The sequence below is a fragment of the Chenopodium quinoa genome, unplaced genomic scaffold, assembly GCF_001683475.1.
Source record: "Chenopodium quinoa cultivar QQ74 unplaced genomic scaffold, ASM168347v1, whole genome shotgun sequence".
Taxonomy (NCBI): domain Eukaryota; kingdom Viridiplantae; phylum Streptophyta; class Magnoliopsida; order Caryophyllales; family Amaranthaceae; genus Chenopodium; species Chenopodium quinoa.
In genome coordinates, this window is record NW_018743066.1 from 500,382 (window position 1) to 517,992 (window position 17,611).

Sequence of the window (17,611 nt, forward strand, 5' to 3'; positions counted from 1 at the left end):
TACATTCCTCGTACCACTTTAATTTGTAGTAACAATGTTAACGAATTCATAGTATCTCTTACCAGATATTTGTGACAAAAGAACCAACAAAAAGCAAGCAACAAAAGCACAACAACAGCCAGAAGTCTTCGTATTTGAAAATTGGGTTTGTTGCACAAGCTAACAATACGTCAATGTGTTACGCTCTATTATGTTGTATACAACTACGTTACAATTATCCTGGTATATATATACCTCACAAACGTACTATATGGCAATTATCTTCAAATTTAGAAATTAATGTTTAGAATCATCATGTGATATCATTACTAAGAATAATGTTGATTTGATTTCATTCTTAACAATTATATACAGTATGTATATAGATAGGGGAAATCGTTCAAGTTATAACTATTACAAGCTAATCAACCTTAATTTAGTAATTACAGATATTATACTCCATATATATTCCGATTATATGAGGAAAAAAATTAATTTTCAGTTCACTTCAGCTCCTAATTTTCTTTTCTCATAAAATATTCATTTCAGCTCCATTCAGTTCAGTTCAATTCAGTAAATGTGAACCTGCTCTTATTCTTTGTAATATTTGTTTTTACAAAGTTACCATTTTTTTTTTCAAAAGTGGTTATGGACAAATAATTGGATGCACTCAAATTATTTTCATTTTTCGATCATTAATAACTATATTAACTATATACTAAAAGATACACCAACCGTAGTGAGTAGTGACATACGCCAATTTCTGTTGTGTCCTTAGTTTTTTTTTAATTATTATTATTATTTTTTTATTTTTTATTTTTTTTTATAAAAAAAATCTTTTATAAAACTTTAATATTTTAGGAAATTATTATATACAATAATAATTGTCTTAGTTAATCGTATGAAATAAGTAAAGATCTTTTTCATTCTATAGATAGATATGCAACTACTATAGGTATGTGTTTTGGTAGCATATATTTACTTTTTTTTAGGAATGCAACATAAAAATAACTTTAAAAAATGCAATCTTTAAGAATTTTTTTTAGAAAAATATAATCTACATATAATTGAAAAGAATAATTACTAAATTAGGAAAAAAGTCTATATATATACTTCTTTAACTAATAGTAAGAAATAAAAAGGATACATTACACCAATTTTGTCTTTGAAAATTTAAAAATTACTCATACTATAAAAGACCGCTACAAGAAAACGCGTTTTTTTTAGTGAGTAATATTACCGACGGGCGTCTAATCAGATCCAGCGTGAAACAAATGTCACTGGTTCAAAATATCATCAATCCCCACTTTCAAGTGGAATATTAAGTGCACGGTATGAGAATCCACATTTCAAGATGATCCTCTAACAATACGAATCCAATTCATGATGTTAACTTATTGTGCTGATAGCAATTGTAATAATTTTAGTAAAACGTAAATCGATCAATATAGTCCACTAAAAAAATTGTAGCTAGCTAGACCGGACTTGTAGCACACATCGCTTGAAAGGCCAATTAAGAAGATGAGGGAGATGCTCGCTGAGGATTGCAACTTCTATATAATGTCTAAGACTTTGGAAGAATCTTCAAAGAATGTGGAATAATCGAACTTGCATTCTCCATGACCTGTTCAAACAAACAGAACACACAACAATCATTAAATTAGTTAGTAATAATAAAGTGATCACGAGCTTTAATTTTTTATGTTCGACCAACAATTATCTTTACACATTTATTCTTGAGAGTTGTGATGTATACGTAATTAAGTATATATGAGTTTGGAGCTTACTAGGATCAAGCGTGGTTAGCACAGCAGCTGATCCGAAGTCGCAGCTGTGAGGCAAGTAGTTGTTCTTCTGAAAGTAGCTATTGAAGGCATATGAAGCGTGGTCTTTGACCGTGTTTGGAAAATAACAAGGCTGATATTCCTGAATTTTAGTGCAGTCTGCTCCTGCGCCACATGCATAATCAAGTGCACTCTGCAGCTCAGCATCCGACGCATGCTCGTTTGCAATGCACCATACTCCTGCTTCTACCTGCAATACTGATCCACATCACACATATATATAGCACCACAGATAACGAACGGGTCAGTAATTTGCATCAGTTACAAATTCATAACAGTACATATTATTTCTACTGTCATATATATAGTGTTAAAATTAAGATGGTAGCAATATGTAACGTAAATATGTAATGGTATTATACCAGATTTGAGTGAGATTGATATCAATACAATTAGAACAAGCAAATTTCTTTGTTGCAGCAACATAGTTTTGGGAACTTGATGAAAGAGCATTAGAGCATCAACCTGCAGCAGAAAAATGAAAATACAAGCTAAGCTAAGCACATTCATACATATATACTTATAATCATGAGGGAACATGCATAAAAAATAGCCATATGCTTAGAAATATATACACTTCGTACAATCCTTTAACTCCTCGGATCGGATCCAGCATTCGTATCTTAGGTCTTAATTAGTAAACTCGAGAAGCCCATAATTAGCGGGTCTTCACTAATACAATACTAATAAACATGCATGGAGATGAGTAATTTTATTTTGTGTGCACATTAATGAATTTAAATTCACCTCCAATGAATCTTGGCATACTTGTGTTAGCTTGGTTGATTGAAAACCTATTTTAATTAGACAAAGTCAAATTCCATATTCTTTAGTAAATATGTCAATTCGGGTAAACGGGTCGGGTTTGGGACGGGTAACAGTGATTCAGGTCAACTCGGGTCAAGTCAATTCAGATTAATTTCATAACCTATGCGGGTCGGGTTTAGGTAGTGTCATGCTTGAGTCGGGTCACGTCGGGTCATACTTCTTATCAGGTTTAGGTCGGGTTAATAACAGGTTGGGTTACATTCGGGTCGGGTGAACAATAGGTCGGGTTTAATTTGGGTTTTTACGGGTTAAAACGGGTTAGGGTAATTGTCGGGTTTGAGTCGGGTTCGGTTAAAGTCAATAATTTGCAGGTCAGAATCAGGTTCGGTCATTCTCGGGTTTGAGTCGGGTTCGGTTCAAGTCAATAATTTGCAGATTCTAATCAGTTCAGGTCATTTTCAAGTCGGGTCATTCTCGGGTTCAAGTCGGGTTCGGTTTAAGTCAATAATTTGCGGGTTATAATCAGGTTGGGTCATTTCCAAGTCGGGTCATTCTTGGATTCAAGTCGGGTTATATTCAAGTCAATAATTTGCAGGTTACAATCAGGTCGGGTCATTTCCAAGTCTGGTCATATTCGGGTTCAACTAATTATAAATAGATAATTATCATTTTTATCAAGCTAATTATTTCCTTTGACTATAATATATATGGAAAAATACTAGGAAACTATAGTCTATAATTTAGGAAGATAATTATCTCCTTTGACCATACAACAAATATATACTATATTTAACTCTTAAATTTGAGGATGCTGCTCCTTTCTTTTGTTGGCCTGGACCGACTTGGTCTCCCAAGACAAAATGCTTTGATAAACAATAATAAGGTGGTCTAAATTTCATTGAAGGTGATTTGAAATCGGGTCAGGAACAATTTGGGTTGAATTTAGGCCAGGTCAATAACAAATAGTGTTAATTTTAAGTCGGGTTAGTAACAAATCAGGTTGATTAATTTTTTGAGTTGGGTAAGTAATAGCTTTGGTAAAATTTGGGTCGGGTCAATAACAAGTCTGATTGAATTTGGGTCAGGTCAATACCAAAACGGGTTGATTTCAGGTTGGGTTTGTAACAGGTTGGGTTAAATTAGGGTCAGGTTAGGAACAGGTCGGGTTGAATTCAGGTAAGGTTAGTAACCATTCGGGTTAACTTTGAGTTTTGACGGGTTAAAATGAGTTTGGGTCAATTTTGGTTCAAGTCGAGTTCGGTGCAAGTTAATTAAATTGGCCGTTGTAAACCAGTAAATCGGTGAAAGTTGTAAACCGGTAAATTGGCCGTTTAAAGGCAAATTGGATAGTTCCATCCACCCAATTGGACTCTCAGAGGGTATTAGGGAGCATGGTAACATTTCGGCAATTTTTATTTCCGGGTGAAAAAAAAGTCAAAAAATTCCAAAATTGAAGGCTAATATCCACGCTTATTAAGAAATTTAAGATGTTTCGAGGCCTAGTGATGAGAAGTTTTGAGATTTTAGGGGATAAATCTCAGGGTCATATAATGCTGTTTGGAACCATATATGATCATTATTTGTTGTCATAAATGTTTGTGGTAAGCTTGAGTTAATGAAATCGGTGCAAGTTGTAAACCGGTAATGGTTCCACCCACCCAATTGGACTCCAAAAGGGTATTAGGGATCATGGTAAACTTTGCGGAAATTTTTATTTCTAGGCGAAAAAAAGTCAAAAAATTCCAAAATTGAAGGCTAATATCCACGCTTTTAGAGGAATTTTGGAGGTTTCGGGGCCCGTTGTCGAAAAGGCTTGAGATTTTAGGAGATACATCTCGGATTCATATAATGCCATTTCGAGCCATATATGATCATTATATGTTGTCATAAATGTTCGTGGTAGGCATAAATTAATGAAATCGGTGCAGATTGTAAATCGGTAAATTGCCCGTTCAAAGGCAAATTGGATGGTTCCACCAACCGAATTGGACCCCCAGAGGTTATTAGGGACCATGGTAAACATTTCGGCAATTTTTATTTCCAGGCGAAAAAAAGTCGAAAAATTCCAAAATTGAAGGCTAATTATCCACGTTTTTTGAGATATTTTGGAGGTTTTGGGGCCCGTTGTCGAAAAGACTTGAGATTTTAGGAGATATATCTTGGGGTCATATAATGCCGTTTAGAACCATATATGATCATTACATGTTGTCGTAAATGTTCATGGTAGGCATAAATTAATGAAATCGGTGCAGATTGTAAATCGGTAAATTGGCTATTTAAAGACAAATTGGATGGTTCTACCCACCCAATTTGACTCCTAGAGGTTATTATAAACCATGATAAACATTTCGGCAATTTTTATTTTCGGGCGAAAAAAATTCAAAAAAATTCCAAATTTGAAGGCTAATATCCACGCTTTTTGAAAATTTTTGAATGTTTCGGGGCCCGGTGTCAAAAAGCCTTGATATTTTAGGATATACATCTCGGGGTCATATAATTCCATTTATAACCATATATGATCATTATATGTTGTCATAAATGTTCGTGGTAGGCATAAATTAATGAAATCGGTGCAGATTGTAAATCGGTAAATTTTCCGCTTAAAAGCAAATTGGATGGTTCCACCCGTCGAATTAGATTCCCAGAGGGTATTAGGGACCATTGTAAATATTTCGGAAATTTTTATTTTCGGGCGAAAAAAGCCAAAAAATTCCAAAATTTGAAGGCTAATATCCACGCTTTTTGAGAAATTTTGGAGGTTTCGGGGTCTGCTGTCGAAAAGGCTTGAAATTTTAGAAGATGCATCTTGGGGTCATATAATGTCGTTTAGAACCATATATGATCATTATATGTTGTCATAAATGTTCATGGTAGGCATAAATTAATAAAATCGGTGCAGATTGTAAATCGGTAAATTGGCCGTTTAAAGACAAATTGGATGGTTCCACCCACCGAATTGGACTCCCAGAGGGTATTGGGGACCATGGTAAACATTTTGGAAATTTTTATTTCCAGGTGAAAAAAAGTCAAAAAATTCCAAAATTGAAGGCTAATATCCACGCTTTTTGAAAAATTTTGAATGTTTCGGGGCACGGTGTCAAAAAGCCTTGATATTTTAGGAGATACAACTCGGGGTCATATAATGCCATTTAGAACCATATATGATCATTATATGTTATCATAAATGTTCGTGGTAGGCATAAATTGATGAAATCGGTAAATTGCCCGTTTAAAGGCAAATTGGATGGTTCCATCCACCGAATTGGACTCCTAGAGTGTTTTAGGGACCATGGTAAACATTTCGGGAATTTTTATTTTCGGGAAAAAAAAAGTCAAAAAATTCAAAAATTGAAGGCTAATATCCACGCTTTTTGAGAAATTTTGGAGGTTTCGGGGCCTGGTGTTGAAAAGGCTTGAGATTTTAGGATATACATCTCGGGGTCATATAATGCCATTTAGAATCATATATGATCATTATATGTTGTCATAAATGTTCATGGAAGGCATAAATTAATGAAATCGGTGCAGATTGTAAATCGGTAAATTGCCCGTTTAAAGGCAAATTGGATGGTTCCACCCACCGAATTGGACTCCCAGAGGGTATTAGGGACCATTGTAAAAATTCCGGCAATTTTTATTTTCGGGCGAAAAAAAGTCAAAAAATTCCAAATTTGAAGGCTAATATCCACGTTTTATGAGAAATTTCGGGGTTTCGGGGCCCGGTGTCGAAAAGGCTTGAGATTTATGCCGTTAAGAACCATATATGATCATTATATGTTGTCATAAATTTTCATGGTAGGCATAATTAATGAAATCGGTGTAGAATGTAAATCGGTAAATTGGCCGTTTAAAGACAAATAGGATGGTTTTACCCACCCAATTTGACTCCTAGAGGTTATTAGAAACCATGGTAAACATTTCGGCAATTTATTTTCGGGCAAAAAAAAAGTCAAAAAATTCCAAAATTGAAGGCTAATATCCACGCTTTTTGAGAAATTTCGGAGGTTTCAGGGCCTGATGTTGAAAAGGCTTGAGATTTTAGGATATACATCTCGGGATCATATAATGTCATTTAGAACCATATATGATCATTATATGTTGTCATAAATGTTCAAGGTAGGCATAAATTAATGAAATCGATGTAGATTTTAAATCGGTAAATTGCCCGTTTAAAGGCAAATTGGATGGTTCCACCCACCGAATTGGACTCCCAGAGGGTATTAGGGACCATTGTAAATATTTCGGCATTTTTTATTTTCGGGCGAAAAAAAGTCAAAAAATTCCAAAATTGAAGGCTAATATCCACGCTTTTTGGGAAATTTTGGAGGTTTCGGGGCCCGGTGTCGAAAAGGTTTGAGATTTTAGGAGATACATCTTGGGGTAATATAATGCCATTTAGAACCATATATGATCATTATATGTTGTCATAAATTTTCATGGTGGGCATAAATTAGTGAAATCGTTGCAGAATGTAAATCTGTAAATTGGACGTTTAAAGACAAACTGGATGGTTATATCCACCCAACTTGACTCCTAGAGGTTATCAGAAACCAAGGTAAACATTTCGGCAATTTTTATTTCCGAGCAAAAATAATTCAATATGAAAATTCCAAAATTGAAGGCTAATATCCATGTTTTCTGAAATTTTTTGAATTCGAGGCCCGGTGTCTAAATGTCTTGATATTTTAGGAGATACATCTCGGGGTCATATAATGCCATTTAGAACTATATATGATCATTATATGTTGTCATAAATGTTCGTGTTAGGCATAAATTAATGAAATCGATGTAGATTGTAAATCGGTAAATTACCCGTTTAAAGGCAAATTTGATGGTTCCACCCACCGAATTGGACTCCTAGAGGGTATTAGGGACCATGATAAACATTTCGGCAATTTTCATTTCCGGGCAAAAAAAATTCGAAAAATTCCATAATTGAAGGCTAATATCCACGCTTTTTGAGAAATTTTGGAGGTTTTGGGGCCTGGTGTCGAAAAGGCTTGAGATTTTAGGAGATACATCTTGGGGTCATATAATGCCATTTAGAACCATATATGATCATTATATGTTGTCATAAATTTTCATGGTAGGCATAAATTAATGAATTCGGTGCAGAATGTAAATCGGTAAATTGCCCGTTTAAAGGAAAATTGGATGGTTCCACCCACCGAATTGGATTCCCAGAGAGTATTAGGGACCAGGGTAAACATTTCGGCAATTTTTATTTCCAGGCAAAAAAAAGTCAAAAAATTCCAAAATTGAAGACTAATATATCCACGCTTTTGTAGAAATTTTGGAGGTTTCGGGGCCTGGTGTTGAAAAGGCTTGAGATTTTAGGAGATACATCCCAGGGTCATATAATGCCATTTAGAACCATACATGATCATTATATGTTGTCATAAATGTTCGTGGTAGGCATGAATTAATGAAATCGGTGTAGATTGTAAATCAGTAAATTGTCCGTTTGAAGGCAAATTGGATGGTTCCACCCACTGAATTGGACTCACAGAGGGTATTAGGGACCATGGTAAACATTTCGACAATTTATATTTCAGGGCGAAAAAAATTTAAAAAATTCCAAAATTGAAGGCTTGAGATTTTAGAAGTACATCTTGGGGTCATATAATGTCGTTTAGAACCATATATGATCATTATATGTTGTCATAAATGTTCATGGTAGGCATAAATTAATGAAATCGGTGCAGATTGTAAATCGGTAAATTGTTCGTTTAAAAACAATTGGATGGTTCTACCCACCCAATTTGACTCCTAGAGATTATTAGGGATCATGGTAAATATTTCGGCAATTTTTATTTCCAGGAAAAAAAAGACAAAAAATTTGAAAATTGAAGGCTAATCTCTACGCTTTTTGAGAAATTTTGGAGGTTTCGGAGTCCGGTGTTGAAAAGGCTTGAGATTTTAGGAGATACATCTCGGGGTCGTATAATGTCATTTAGAACCATATATGATCATTATATGTTGTCATAAATGTGCGTGGAAGCCTTAAATTAATGAAATCGATGCAGATTGTAAATCGGTAAATTGGCCGTTTAAAGACAAATTGGATGGTTCTACCCACCAAATTTGACTCCCAGAAGATATCAGGGACTTTGGTAAACATTTCGGAATTTTTTATTTTCGGGCGATGAAAAGACAAAAAAATTACAAAATTGAAGGCTTATTGTCCACGCTTTTTGAGAAATTTGGGATGTTTCGAGGCCTAGTGTTGTAAAGATTTGAAATTTTAGGTGATAAATCTCGGGGTCATATAATGCCGTTTGGAACCATATATGATCATTATTTGTTGTCATAAATGTTCGTGGTAAGCTTGAGTTAATGAAATCGGTGCAAGTTGTAAACCGATAAATTGGTCGTTTAAAGGCAAATTGGATGGTTCCACCCACCCAATTGTACTCTCGGAGGGTATTTGAGAGCGTGGTAAAAATTTTGGCAATTTTTAATTTCGGGCGAAATAAGGTCAAAAAGTTCCAAATTTGAAGGCTAATTATCCACCCTTTTTGATAAATTTTAGAGGTTTCGGGGCCTGGTTTCGAAAAGGCTTGAGATGTTAGGGGATACATCTCAGGGTCATATAATGTCGTTTGGAACCATATATGATCATTATATATTGTCATAAATGTTCTTAATAGGCTTAAGTTAGAGAAATCAGTGAAGATTGTAAATCGGTAAATTGGATGGTTCCATCCACCCAATTGGACTCCTAGAGGGTGTTAGGGACCATGGTAAACATTTGGTAATTTTTATTTCCGGGCGAAAAAAAGTCAAAAAATTCCAAAATTGAAGGCTAATATCCACGATTTTTGCGAAATTTTGGAGGTTTTGGGTAGAGCTTTCAATTCGAGTAAACGGGTCGGGTTTAGGTCGGTAAGAGTGGGTCGGGTCAACTCAGGCCGGTTCAAATCGGATTAATTCCATAACCTATGCGGGTCGGGTTTGGGTTGGGTCATGCTTGAGTCGGGTCACGTCGGTCATACTTCTTATCAGATTTGGGTAGGTGAACCATAGGTCAGGTTTAATTCGGGTTTTCACGGGTTAAAACAAGTTAGATAATTCTTGGGTTCGAGTCGGATTCGGTTCAAGTCAATAATTTGCGGGTTAGAATCAGGTTGGATCGGGTTTGAGTCGGGTTCGGTTCAAGTCATTAATTTGCGGGTAATAATCAGGTCGGGTCATTTTAAAGTCGGTTCATTCTCGGGTTCGATTAAAGTCAATAATTTGCGGGTTATAATCAGTTTGGTTCATTTCCAAGTTGGTTCATTCTCGGATTCAAATCGGGTTATGTTCAAGTCTATAATTTGTAGGTTACAATCAGGCCGGGTCATTTCCAAGTCAGGTCATATTCGGGTTCAACTAACTATAAATTGATAATTATCATTTTTATCAAGATAATTATTTCCTTTGACTATAATATATATGGCAATATACTAGGGAACTATAGTCTATAATTTAGGAAGATAATTATCTCCTTTGACCATACAACAAATATATATTATATTTAACTCTTAAATTTGAGGATGATGCTCCTTTCTTTTGCTGGCCTGGACCGACTTGGTCTCCCAAGACAAAATGGTTTGATCAACAATAATAAGGTGGTCTAAATTGCATTTAAGGTGATTTGAAATCGGGTCAGGAACAATTTGGATTGAATTTAGGTCGGGTCGATAACAAGTCGTGTTGATTTCGAGTCAGGTTATTAACAGATCGGGTTTAATTTTTGGGTTGGGTTAGTAATAGGTTTGGTAAAATTTGGGTCGGGTCAATAACAAGTCGGGTTGAATTTGGGTCAGGTCAATAACAAGTCGGGTTGATTTCGGGTCGGGTTTGTAATAGGTTGGGTTTAATTCGGGTCAGGTTAGGAACGGGTCGGGTTGAATTCAGGTCAGGTTAATAACAAGTCGGGTTAAATTCGGGTTTTGACGGGTTAAAACGGGTTTGGGTCAATTTCGGTTCAAGTCGGGTTCGGTTCAGGTCAATAATTTACGGGTTACATTTGGGTTGGGTTATCTCCAGGTCAGTTCATGTTCGGGTTCGGATCTCACATACTCGGTTCTACTCGGGTTTAGGGTTGATTTCAGGTCGGGTTTGGGTCACCATTTTTCGGGTTTAGATGGGCGGGTTAACAATCGGGTTTGAGTCGGTATTTCGGGTCGGGTCAACTTTTGACAGCTCTATTCTTTAGTATGTATTATGGGGTTTAATGAGGTTTCTTTCCGTTGATTAAGGTAAATTAAGATCAATTCTATTGACAAGTCATAAGATTTTCAAACTAATCCAATGCATAATGAACTTAATCGAGATAAACTTGGTTCAATGTCATGATCTATTGAAGTTTGGTAAAAATGATAATCGTTCCAAGAGTTGTATCATTGAATTACTTAAAACATCTAACTAACAAAAAAAATACATGATGTAGGTGTAAACATCTATCTAGAAGATAACCAGAAACTAGTTCCTGAAATATTAATACAATTACAAAAAGACATTTATTCCTCTCTTAGCTTGATCTTGTTATTTCCCAATATCTTCAAGGTGTGCAGCTAAATTTGCAAGTGTCATGACCTGGATGTCAATAGAAAAACAAATTAAATTATTAAGAGTGTACATACTAGCTAGCTTACTACGAGCATAAGAAAAAACAATTGGGGTGGGTTAATTAAAAGACGTACTAGGGTCAGTGTCAACCAAAATAGCAGCGCCAAAGATGTCACACTTGGCCCCGGGAGCATGCTTAACAATCTGCCAATAGTCGTTGAAGGCGGCGGATGCAACAGCTCTTAGATCATTTGGTTTATAACAGGGTTGTCCTGGTTGTATTCTGTTACATGCTTCTTTTGCATTCACGCATACCCAGTCTAGTGATTTTTGTATCAATTCATCTGATGCTTCATGATCTGCTATGCACCAATTTCTGCATTGGCTGTAACCCCCTATACAATATTTATTACAACGATATTAGTATACATTTATAATAAGTTATATGACATTCCTAGTACTACTTTGTAATAACAATGTTATATTAACATATTCATATTTATTTTTCTTACCTGATATTTGTGACAAAAGAACCAACAAAAAGCAAGCAACAAAAACACAACAGCAAGGAGTCTTCATCTTTGAAAATTGGGTTCGTTGTACAAGCTAATAGTACGTGTATGTATTACGCTCTGATCTATTATATACAGAGTACTTCACAAACTATATGGCATTGTATCTTCAAATTTAGAAATTAATCATGTGATTATTTCATTCTTAACAATAATGTTAATACTTAATGGGGTTGGGTACAATCAAGCTTAATTTAGTACTTACAGATATTATACTCCATATTGCGAGTATATGAAGGAAATAAACAATAATTTCATGATCTTCAATCAATTCATATCATCCTAATTATTCTTATTAATTGATATTCTATCCTTAATGCAGGTCTAGTCATAATATGATTTAGTTTCCTACCACGTAATAATATTTGGAAAAAATATGCTATATCTTGTAATAGAGGGATAATGAAGAATTAATTATATTCCAAATATTTTTATTATACATACTTATTTTTAAGCATGAAAATATGCTTCATGCAATGTTATCTTAAAACTTCACCTCATTTTTGCTGAATTGAAAATAATTTTAATCAATTAAAATTATTTCTTTGATTAAAATTTATTTTCTACTGATTCCTTGTTATATTGTAGTCCCAGTTAATCAATTTGATGAACAAAATTTGTTTATCAAATGGAAAAATTGTAAATAAATCAATAATATTATTGATTTATTTACAATTTTGCCATTTGATAAACAAATTTTGTTCATCAAATTGATTAACTGGTATTTTATGTTAATAAAGTTAGCTATTTAAAACATTATTTTACTGAAAAAATTTAAGCAATAAATACCCTTTGGTGCATCATGCACCATGGGCGGACTTGTAGCACGCAACACTTAATGGCAATATCTGATATTGATAGAGAATATCCATAGAATATTCTCATCCTAGGTTTAGGATATATTTTGTATAAGATTATCTTTGATATCTGTACATATCTTATAGTTACACTTAAAGGAGTTTATATTATCTGACATGGTATCACAGCTTAGGTTAGATCTTGGGATCATATACAAAAATTATCACCCTGCCGGTGGGTTAGAAAATTAAACCCACCGGCGGGATATACAAAGTTTTTTATGCTTCCGCAAACACACATATAGATTTTTTTTTTCTTTTCTCAAAGTTTTTTTTAGGATCTTTATGTAACCTTGCGCCTCCTACCAACAGTAGCAATCGCGAAAGCCTCCTCCATCGTTGTTGGCAATCGCATACACTACCGCCTCCCCCTACTGGCAGTAACCACATCTGCCAACCTACTCCATGTGCCACACTCTATTTCCACCTCCCCATGACCAACAATGATTCTTACATTGCCTCACTGGTTTATTTTTTCCTTACACATAATCACATAGATTTTGTTTTGGTGGTGGTATATCACAATAAGGTCAACTTTTGCACATCTCTTTTGCTATCAAGTTAGCTCCTTTTATTGTTGCAGCACTTGGAATCTTTGTGGAGTATTAATTCTTGCTATCTGGTTTCTCTTTTGAGAATTGATTAATTTCAAGCGGTGGGATTTAATCTTTTCTTGCGCAATTTTATTTGTTTTTCTTCAACTGTGATTTCACGTAGTAGTGTAGTGTCTTCTCCCCGATGATGGTTTGATCCCTTAACTTATTCTTCTCTGGATCTGCAACTTGGCCCAAGTATATGCGTGACTCTTCTCCTTCGGCCTAAAAGCGCATATCTCTATTATACGTAGGTCGTGGTTGTTGCTTCTCATCGTCATCACCAACACATGCCTACTACTTCTCTTTTGATCATGGGTTACTATACTATCCTTACCATTCGATGCGTGATTCAGATCCAGCCTGAGCATCCGATTTTCTCCCGCTCTGACTGCGGGGGTGTGATAGAGAATATCCATAGAATATTCTCATCCTAGGTTTAGGATATATTTTATATAAGATTATCTTTGATATCTGTACATATCTTATAGTTACCTAATATGATTAAGTTTCTCATTGTAACCCTATAAATATTGATCAATGGAAATCACTCTAATCAAGGAGTTTATATTATCTAACAGATATAAATATATTCCAATTTCTTATTGATAAGCTGCAAATTGATGATCTCTACAATTCAAGAATACAATAGTATCATTTAATTTGTGGCCACGCATCCACAAAAAGATGATGAATTTGCCTGAGGATAGGATTGCAACTCCAGACAAGACATTGATAGAATCTTCAAAGAAGTCGATACTTGTTTCAAGCTTTGATATGTGCTTTACTTCAATGGGAATAATCGTACTTGCATCCTCCATGGCCTGTTCAAACATAGAGAACAAACACACAACAATCATGAAATTTGTTAGTAATATAAAGAGCTTTTAATTTTAATGTTGGATCATCGATCATTACACATTGATGCTTGCGAGTTGTGATGTATAAGTAAACATTGGTTAATTTAAATTTTAATTAGAGTATGGAGCTTACTAGGATCAACCCCGGTTATCAAGGCAGCTGATTTGAAGTAGCAGGTGCCACCCTTGTTCTTGTACTTCTGAAAGTAGCTATTGAAGGCAAATGATGCGTGGTCTTTGACCGTGTTTGGCAAATAACAAGGCTGATCTTTCTGAATCTTACTGCAGTCTGCTCCTCCTTTCCCACACGCCCAATCAAGTGCACTCTGCAGCTCAGCATCCGACGCCTGCTCGTCTGCAATGCACCATTCTTCCAGTTGTGCTTCTACCCGCAATACTGATCCACATCATACATATATAATGAGTACGTTTAGTAAATAACCAATGTAAGTAACACAAACTTGAAGAGGTTTGCATCAGTTACACAGTACATATCATATATTTCAACTGTCACACATATCAAGTGTTAAAAATAAGACGGTATAGTGGCAATATGTAATGTAATAATGTTATGATTTTATACCAGAAATGAGTGAGATCGATATCAATACAATCACAGCAAGCAAATTTCTCTGTCGCAGCAACATAATTTTCGGAACTGGCTGAAGGAGCATGAGCATTAATCTGCAGCTGTAAAATGAAAGTACAAGTTAAGCACATTCACATATATTGAGCTGCTTATATATATATTTTATGATCAGGGGAACATAAAAGACAAAGCCATATGAAATATACTTTTCGTACACCTTGGATCTAGCATCACTGTAAACTCGAGATGCCCATAATTAGCGTCTTCACTAATACAGTACTGATTATCATGGAGTTAATTATAGTTTTCATTATGTGATCACATTAATGGATTTTAACTCACCTCCACTAAATCTTGTCATACTTGTGTTAGCTTGATTGAAAATCCCTTTTAATTAGGCCAAGTCAAATTCCATATTCGTTAGTATTATGGGCTTTAATAAGGATTTTAAAGCATTTGTATCAGACAAAACACAAACACCTCTGTTAATAAACAGAGCTATTAGCCCTATTGCCTATGAGTAGTTTATTAGTATGTGTGTAGTTCTTTGATTAAATAAATGAATAATTAGAAGAGTAAAATGGAAGGGAAATTAAGTTCATTAATTTGCTTGGATTCTACGTTTATAGTAGGTTCCTTCCACTAACTAGTTTGCAGAAACAAAAGGTACAATCTGATGACTTCGATGATGAGTAAGAGCATTGAAGATTCTCTAGCTAGCAAACCTATAATTAGATATTAGGTCACGTTTTCTACCTTCTATTGCGCTCTCGAGATTGTAAGGCCGAGGATATAATGTTATTTGAAATTATATATGACCATTTGCCAGTCACATGCATAAAGTCTTTTGGTAACCTTGAGTTAATGAAGGGAAGCATAAGTTGTATGTAAACAACTAAATTTGAAATTTAAATGCAAGTTCAAAGTCCAAACCATCCAAGTGGCCTTTCGAAATGTTGTGGACTCTATGCTGGGAAGTACCTCAACATGTTTCATTTCTATGTCTTGTGTTATATAATTAATATGCTTTTGAAACCAATTTTGAGAAATTTTTTTAAGATCGAAGTGAATGCACACTGTGTGGGGTGCCCCTGCTTTGGAACCGTTACAAGCTTACAAATAAGCAGGTGTATAAAGTTCTAAGAATGAATTTGGCTATTTTATAATTATGTTGCATTGATAGTAAAGAGCTCTATGAAGTGGTTCCATCAACTTGACATTCTAGATTCTTATTAAGATGTCTAATATTGAATCCTTCATCTTCAATTCTTCATTAGCGTTGTTGATTATTCCCAAATTCATTACTTACTATCACATTTTTATTATACGTTGATTTTATTATCATATACGAAGTACAAATTAATAAATGTACTAGGGGAGACCCTCCATATAACAATTTTTTTTTTATGCATGTTTTGGTTTGTTGAAAAACACGTACTACCTTAATAATGTTAATTATAGTAGTATAGTAGGAGACGACATGGCCTCGTCATAATAATGGAGAACATATTTTCTACCAAAATGGAAAAGAAAAAAAAGAAAATGAAAAGGAACATAAGTATGGTCATGAAAGTACAAGTATGTGATCCAAGAAGATTACCGCAAAAGCTCAACAGCTACAACACTCACATCACCTAATTATGGTATGATTACATACATATTTTGATGATAATACGAATCTAAGCTTCATGCTTAATAACAAAATTTATCGTGGCCTTTCTTTTCAAGGGAATGATTAGGTGAACTAGGATTATCAAAATCCTATTAGTCACATGCATTATTAGTCAACCTAATCACTAATCATCAAGAATATATGATTTATTGACTACATACACCATTACACCTTCCATATACCAAACAATCACAACCTAAATCGTTGAAAACGGAGAAAAACTTGCTATATATTGCTCTTTTTGATGAAAATTAAGATTAATTGGTAATTAAATTAGTTTGTGAATAATTATAACTCTACAAATTAAAAATTACCTACTAATCTAACTTCCATTTAATCCATTTATCATAAAATAAAATTAAAGTATGTAGCTTAATTAGTAGCTATATTAATATTTGTACTCGATAACTTAACTATACCACTTAGGACATATTCACAATTACTGAACTGAATTGAATTGATTGGACTTGAAGTGAACTGAAATTAAGCTGAAATGAACATACCCTTAAGTGCAAATTTTATTTTTTTGGTCTTCTATCCCTTAATAATACCACTATGTGCTTATGTGTCCCTCAAATACCTCAATTAGCTCAATATTACCGAGTGCCACCAGCCAAGCATTGCAAACTCGATATGATATCTACACATTAAATAATCCAATAAAAAAACCATACAAGTATTTCTTTTCATTTTTATTTACAATTTCGTAAATCATGTCCTCTCTTTTATAAGACATAAGAGTTGTCAGATTATTGTACGAGAAATATAGTACCATTAACGTTAAGCTAGAAATTATAGAGTAACAAGACTACCAACTTAATAAACTAAGCCTACATATAACTGTTAAACTAGTAGAAAATAATATTATAATTACATATACTTCGTGTAACAGTTATAAATTAATAATAAGTTATATATGGACTTTGAGTTACTATGCTATCATAAACTGATTGATCGTTTGAGTAAGTGCATTGGAATTGATTGTATTAGAGCTTATATGTTATCATATACGAACTACTACATATGTTTTAGTATAATATAAGTACTAAAATTAAATATATCTGGATATGGTTACCAATTAAATGAAAGCAAACCATGCAATTGACAACATATTAGTTTCATGGTACGTAGTACTTGGTATATTATAATAATCTTACTAACTTTACTAGTTAATATTACATCAAAGTACGTCCGATCTGGAGTACAGAAAAGAAACAAAGAAAGACGTGAACTAATTAATTAATTAATTAATTTACTTAATCAAAATTAGCTCACAGATGAAGAGTAGTATCAACATCCGAAACATGAGAATCCTCAAATTTAT

At 34.2% G+C, this 17,611-nt stretch overlaps 2 protein-coding genes across 2 annotated transcripts; both read right to left on the reverse strand.

Moving 5' to 3' along the window:
- Positions 1 to 1,532: 1,532 nt before the first annotated feature.
- On the reverse strand, positions 1,533 to 12,910 carry LOC110731128 (PLASMODESMATA CALLOSE-BINDING PROTEIN 3-like). The gene is made up of 4 exons (XM_021910962.1): positions 12,866 to 12,910; positions 2,214 to 2,288; positions 1,767 to 2,013; positions 1,533 to 1,603 (listed from the first exon to the last, which is right to left on the reverse strand). Exons 1-4 carry the CDS (start codon positions 12,908 to 12,910, stop codon positions 1,533 to 1,535), a joined length of 438 nt encoding a protein of 145 aa, XP_021766654.1.
- Positions 12,911 to 13,715: 805 nt separating this feature from the next.
- Positions 13,716 to 14,748, reverse strand: LOC110731101 (PLASMODESMATA CALLOSE-BINDING PROTEIN 5-like). Its single transcript, XM_021910940.1, has 3 exons — positions 14,610 to 14,748; positions 14,160 to 14,423; positions 13,716 to 13,990 (listed from the first exon to the last, which is right to left on the reverse strand). The coding sequence occupies exons 1-3, from the start codon at positions 14,704 to 14,706 to the stop codon at positions 13,956 to 13,958; spliced, it is 396 nt and encodes a 131-aa protein (XP_021766632.1). The 5' UTR covers positions 14,707 to 14,748; the 3' UTR covers positions 13,716 to 13,955.
- Positions 14,749 to 17,611: the final 2,863 nt, after the last annotated feature.

Coding starts and splice junctions, on each gene's coding strand:
- LOC110731128 (XM_021910962.1), bottom strand. CDS start 12,910: ATGGAGGAGGCTTTCGCGATTGCTACTGTTGGTAGGAGGCGCAAG. Junction 2,014..2,213: donor GAAATTTGCTTGTTCTAATT/GTATTGATATCA, acceptor TCAGTATTGCAG/GTAGAAGCAGGAGTATGGTG. Junction 1,604..1,766: donor GCTAACCACGCTTGATCCTA/GTAAGCTCCAAA, acceptor TTGTTTGAACAG/GTCATGGAGAATGCAAGTTC.
- LOC110731101 (XM_021910940.1), bottom strand. CDS start 14,706: ATGCTCATGCTCCTTCAGCCAGTTCCGAAAATTATGTTGCTGCGACAG. Junction 14,424..14,609: donor ATCGATCTCACTCATTTCTG/GTATAAAATCAT, acceptor GATGTGGATCAG/TATTGCGGGTAGAAGCACAA. Junction 13,991..14,159: donor GATAACCGGGGTTGATCCTA/GTAAGCTCCATA, acceptor ATGTTTGAACAG/GCCATGGAGGATGCAAGTAC.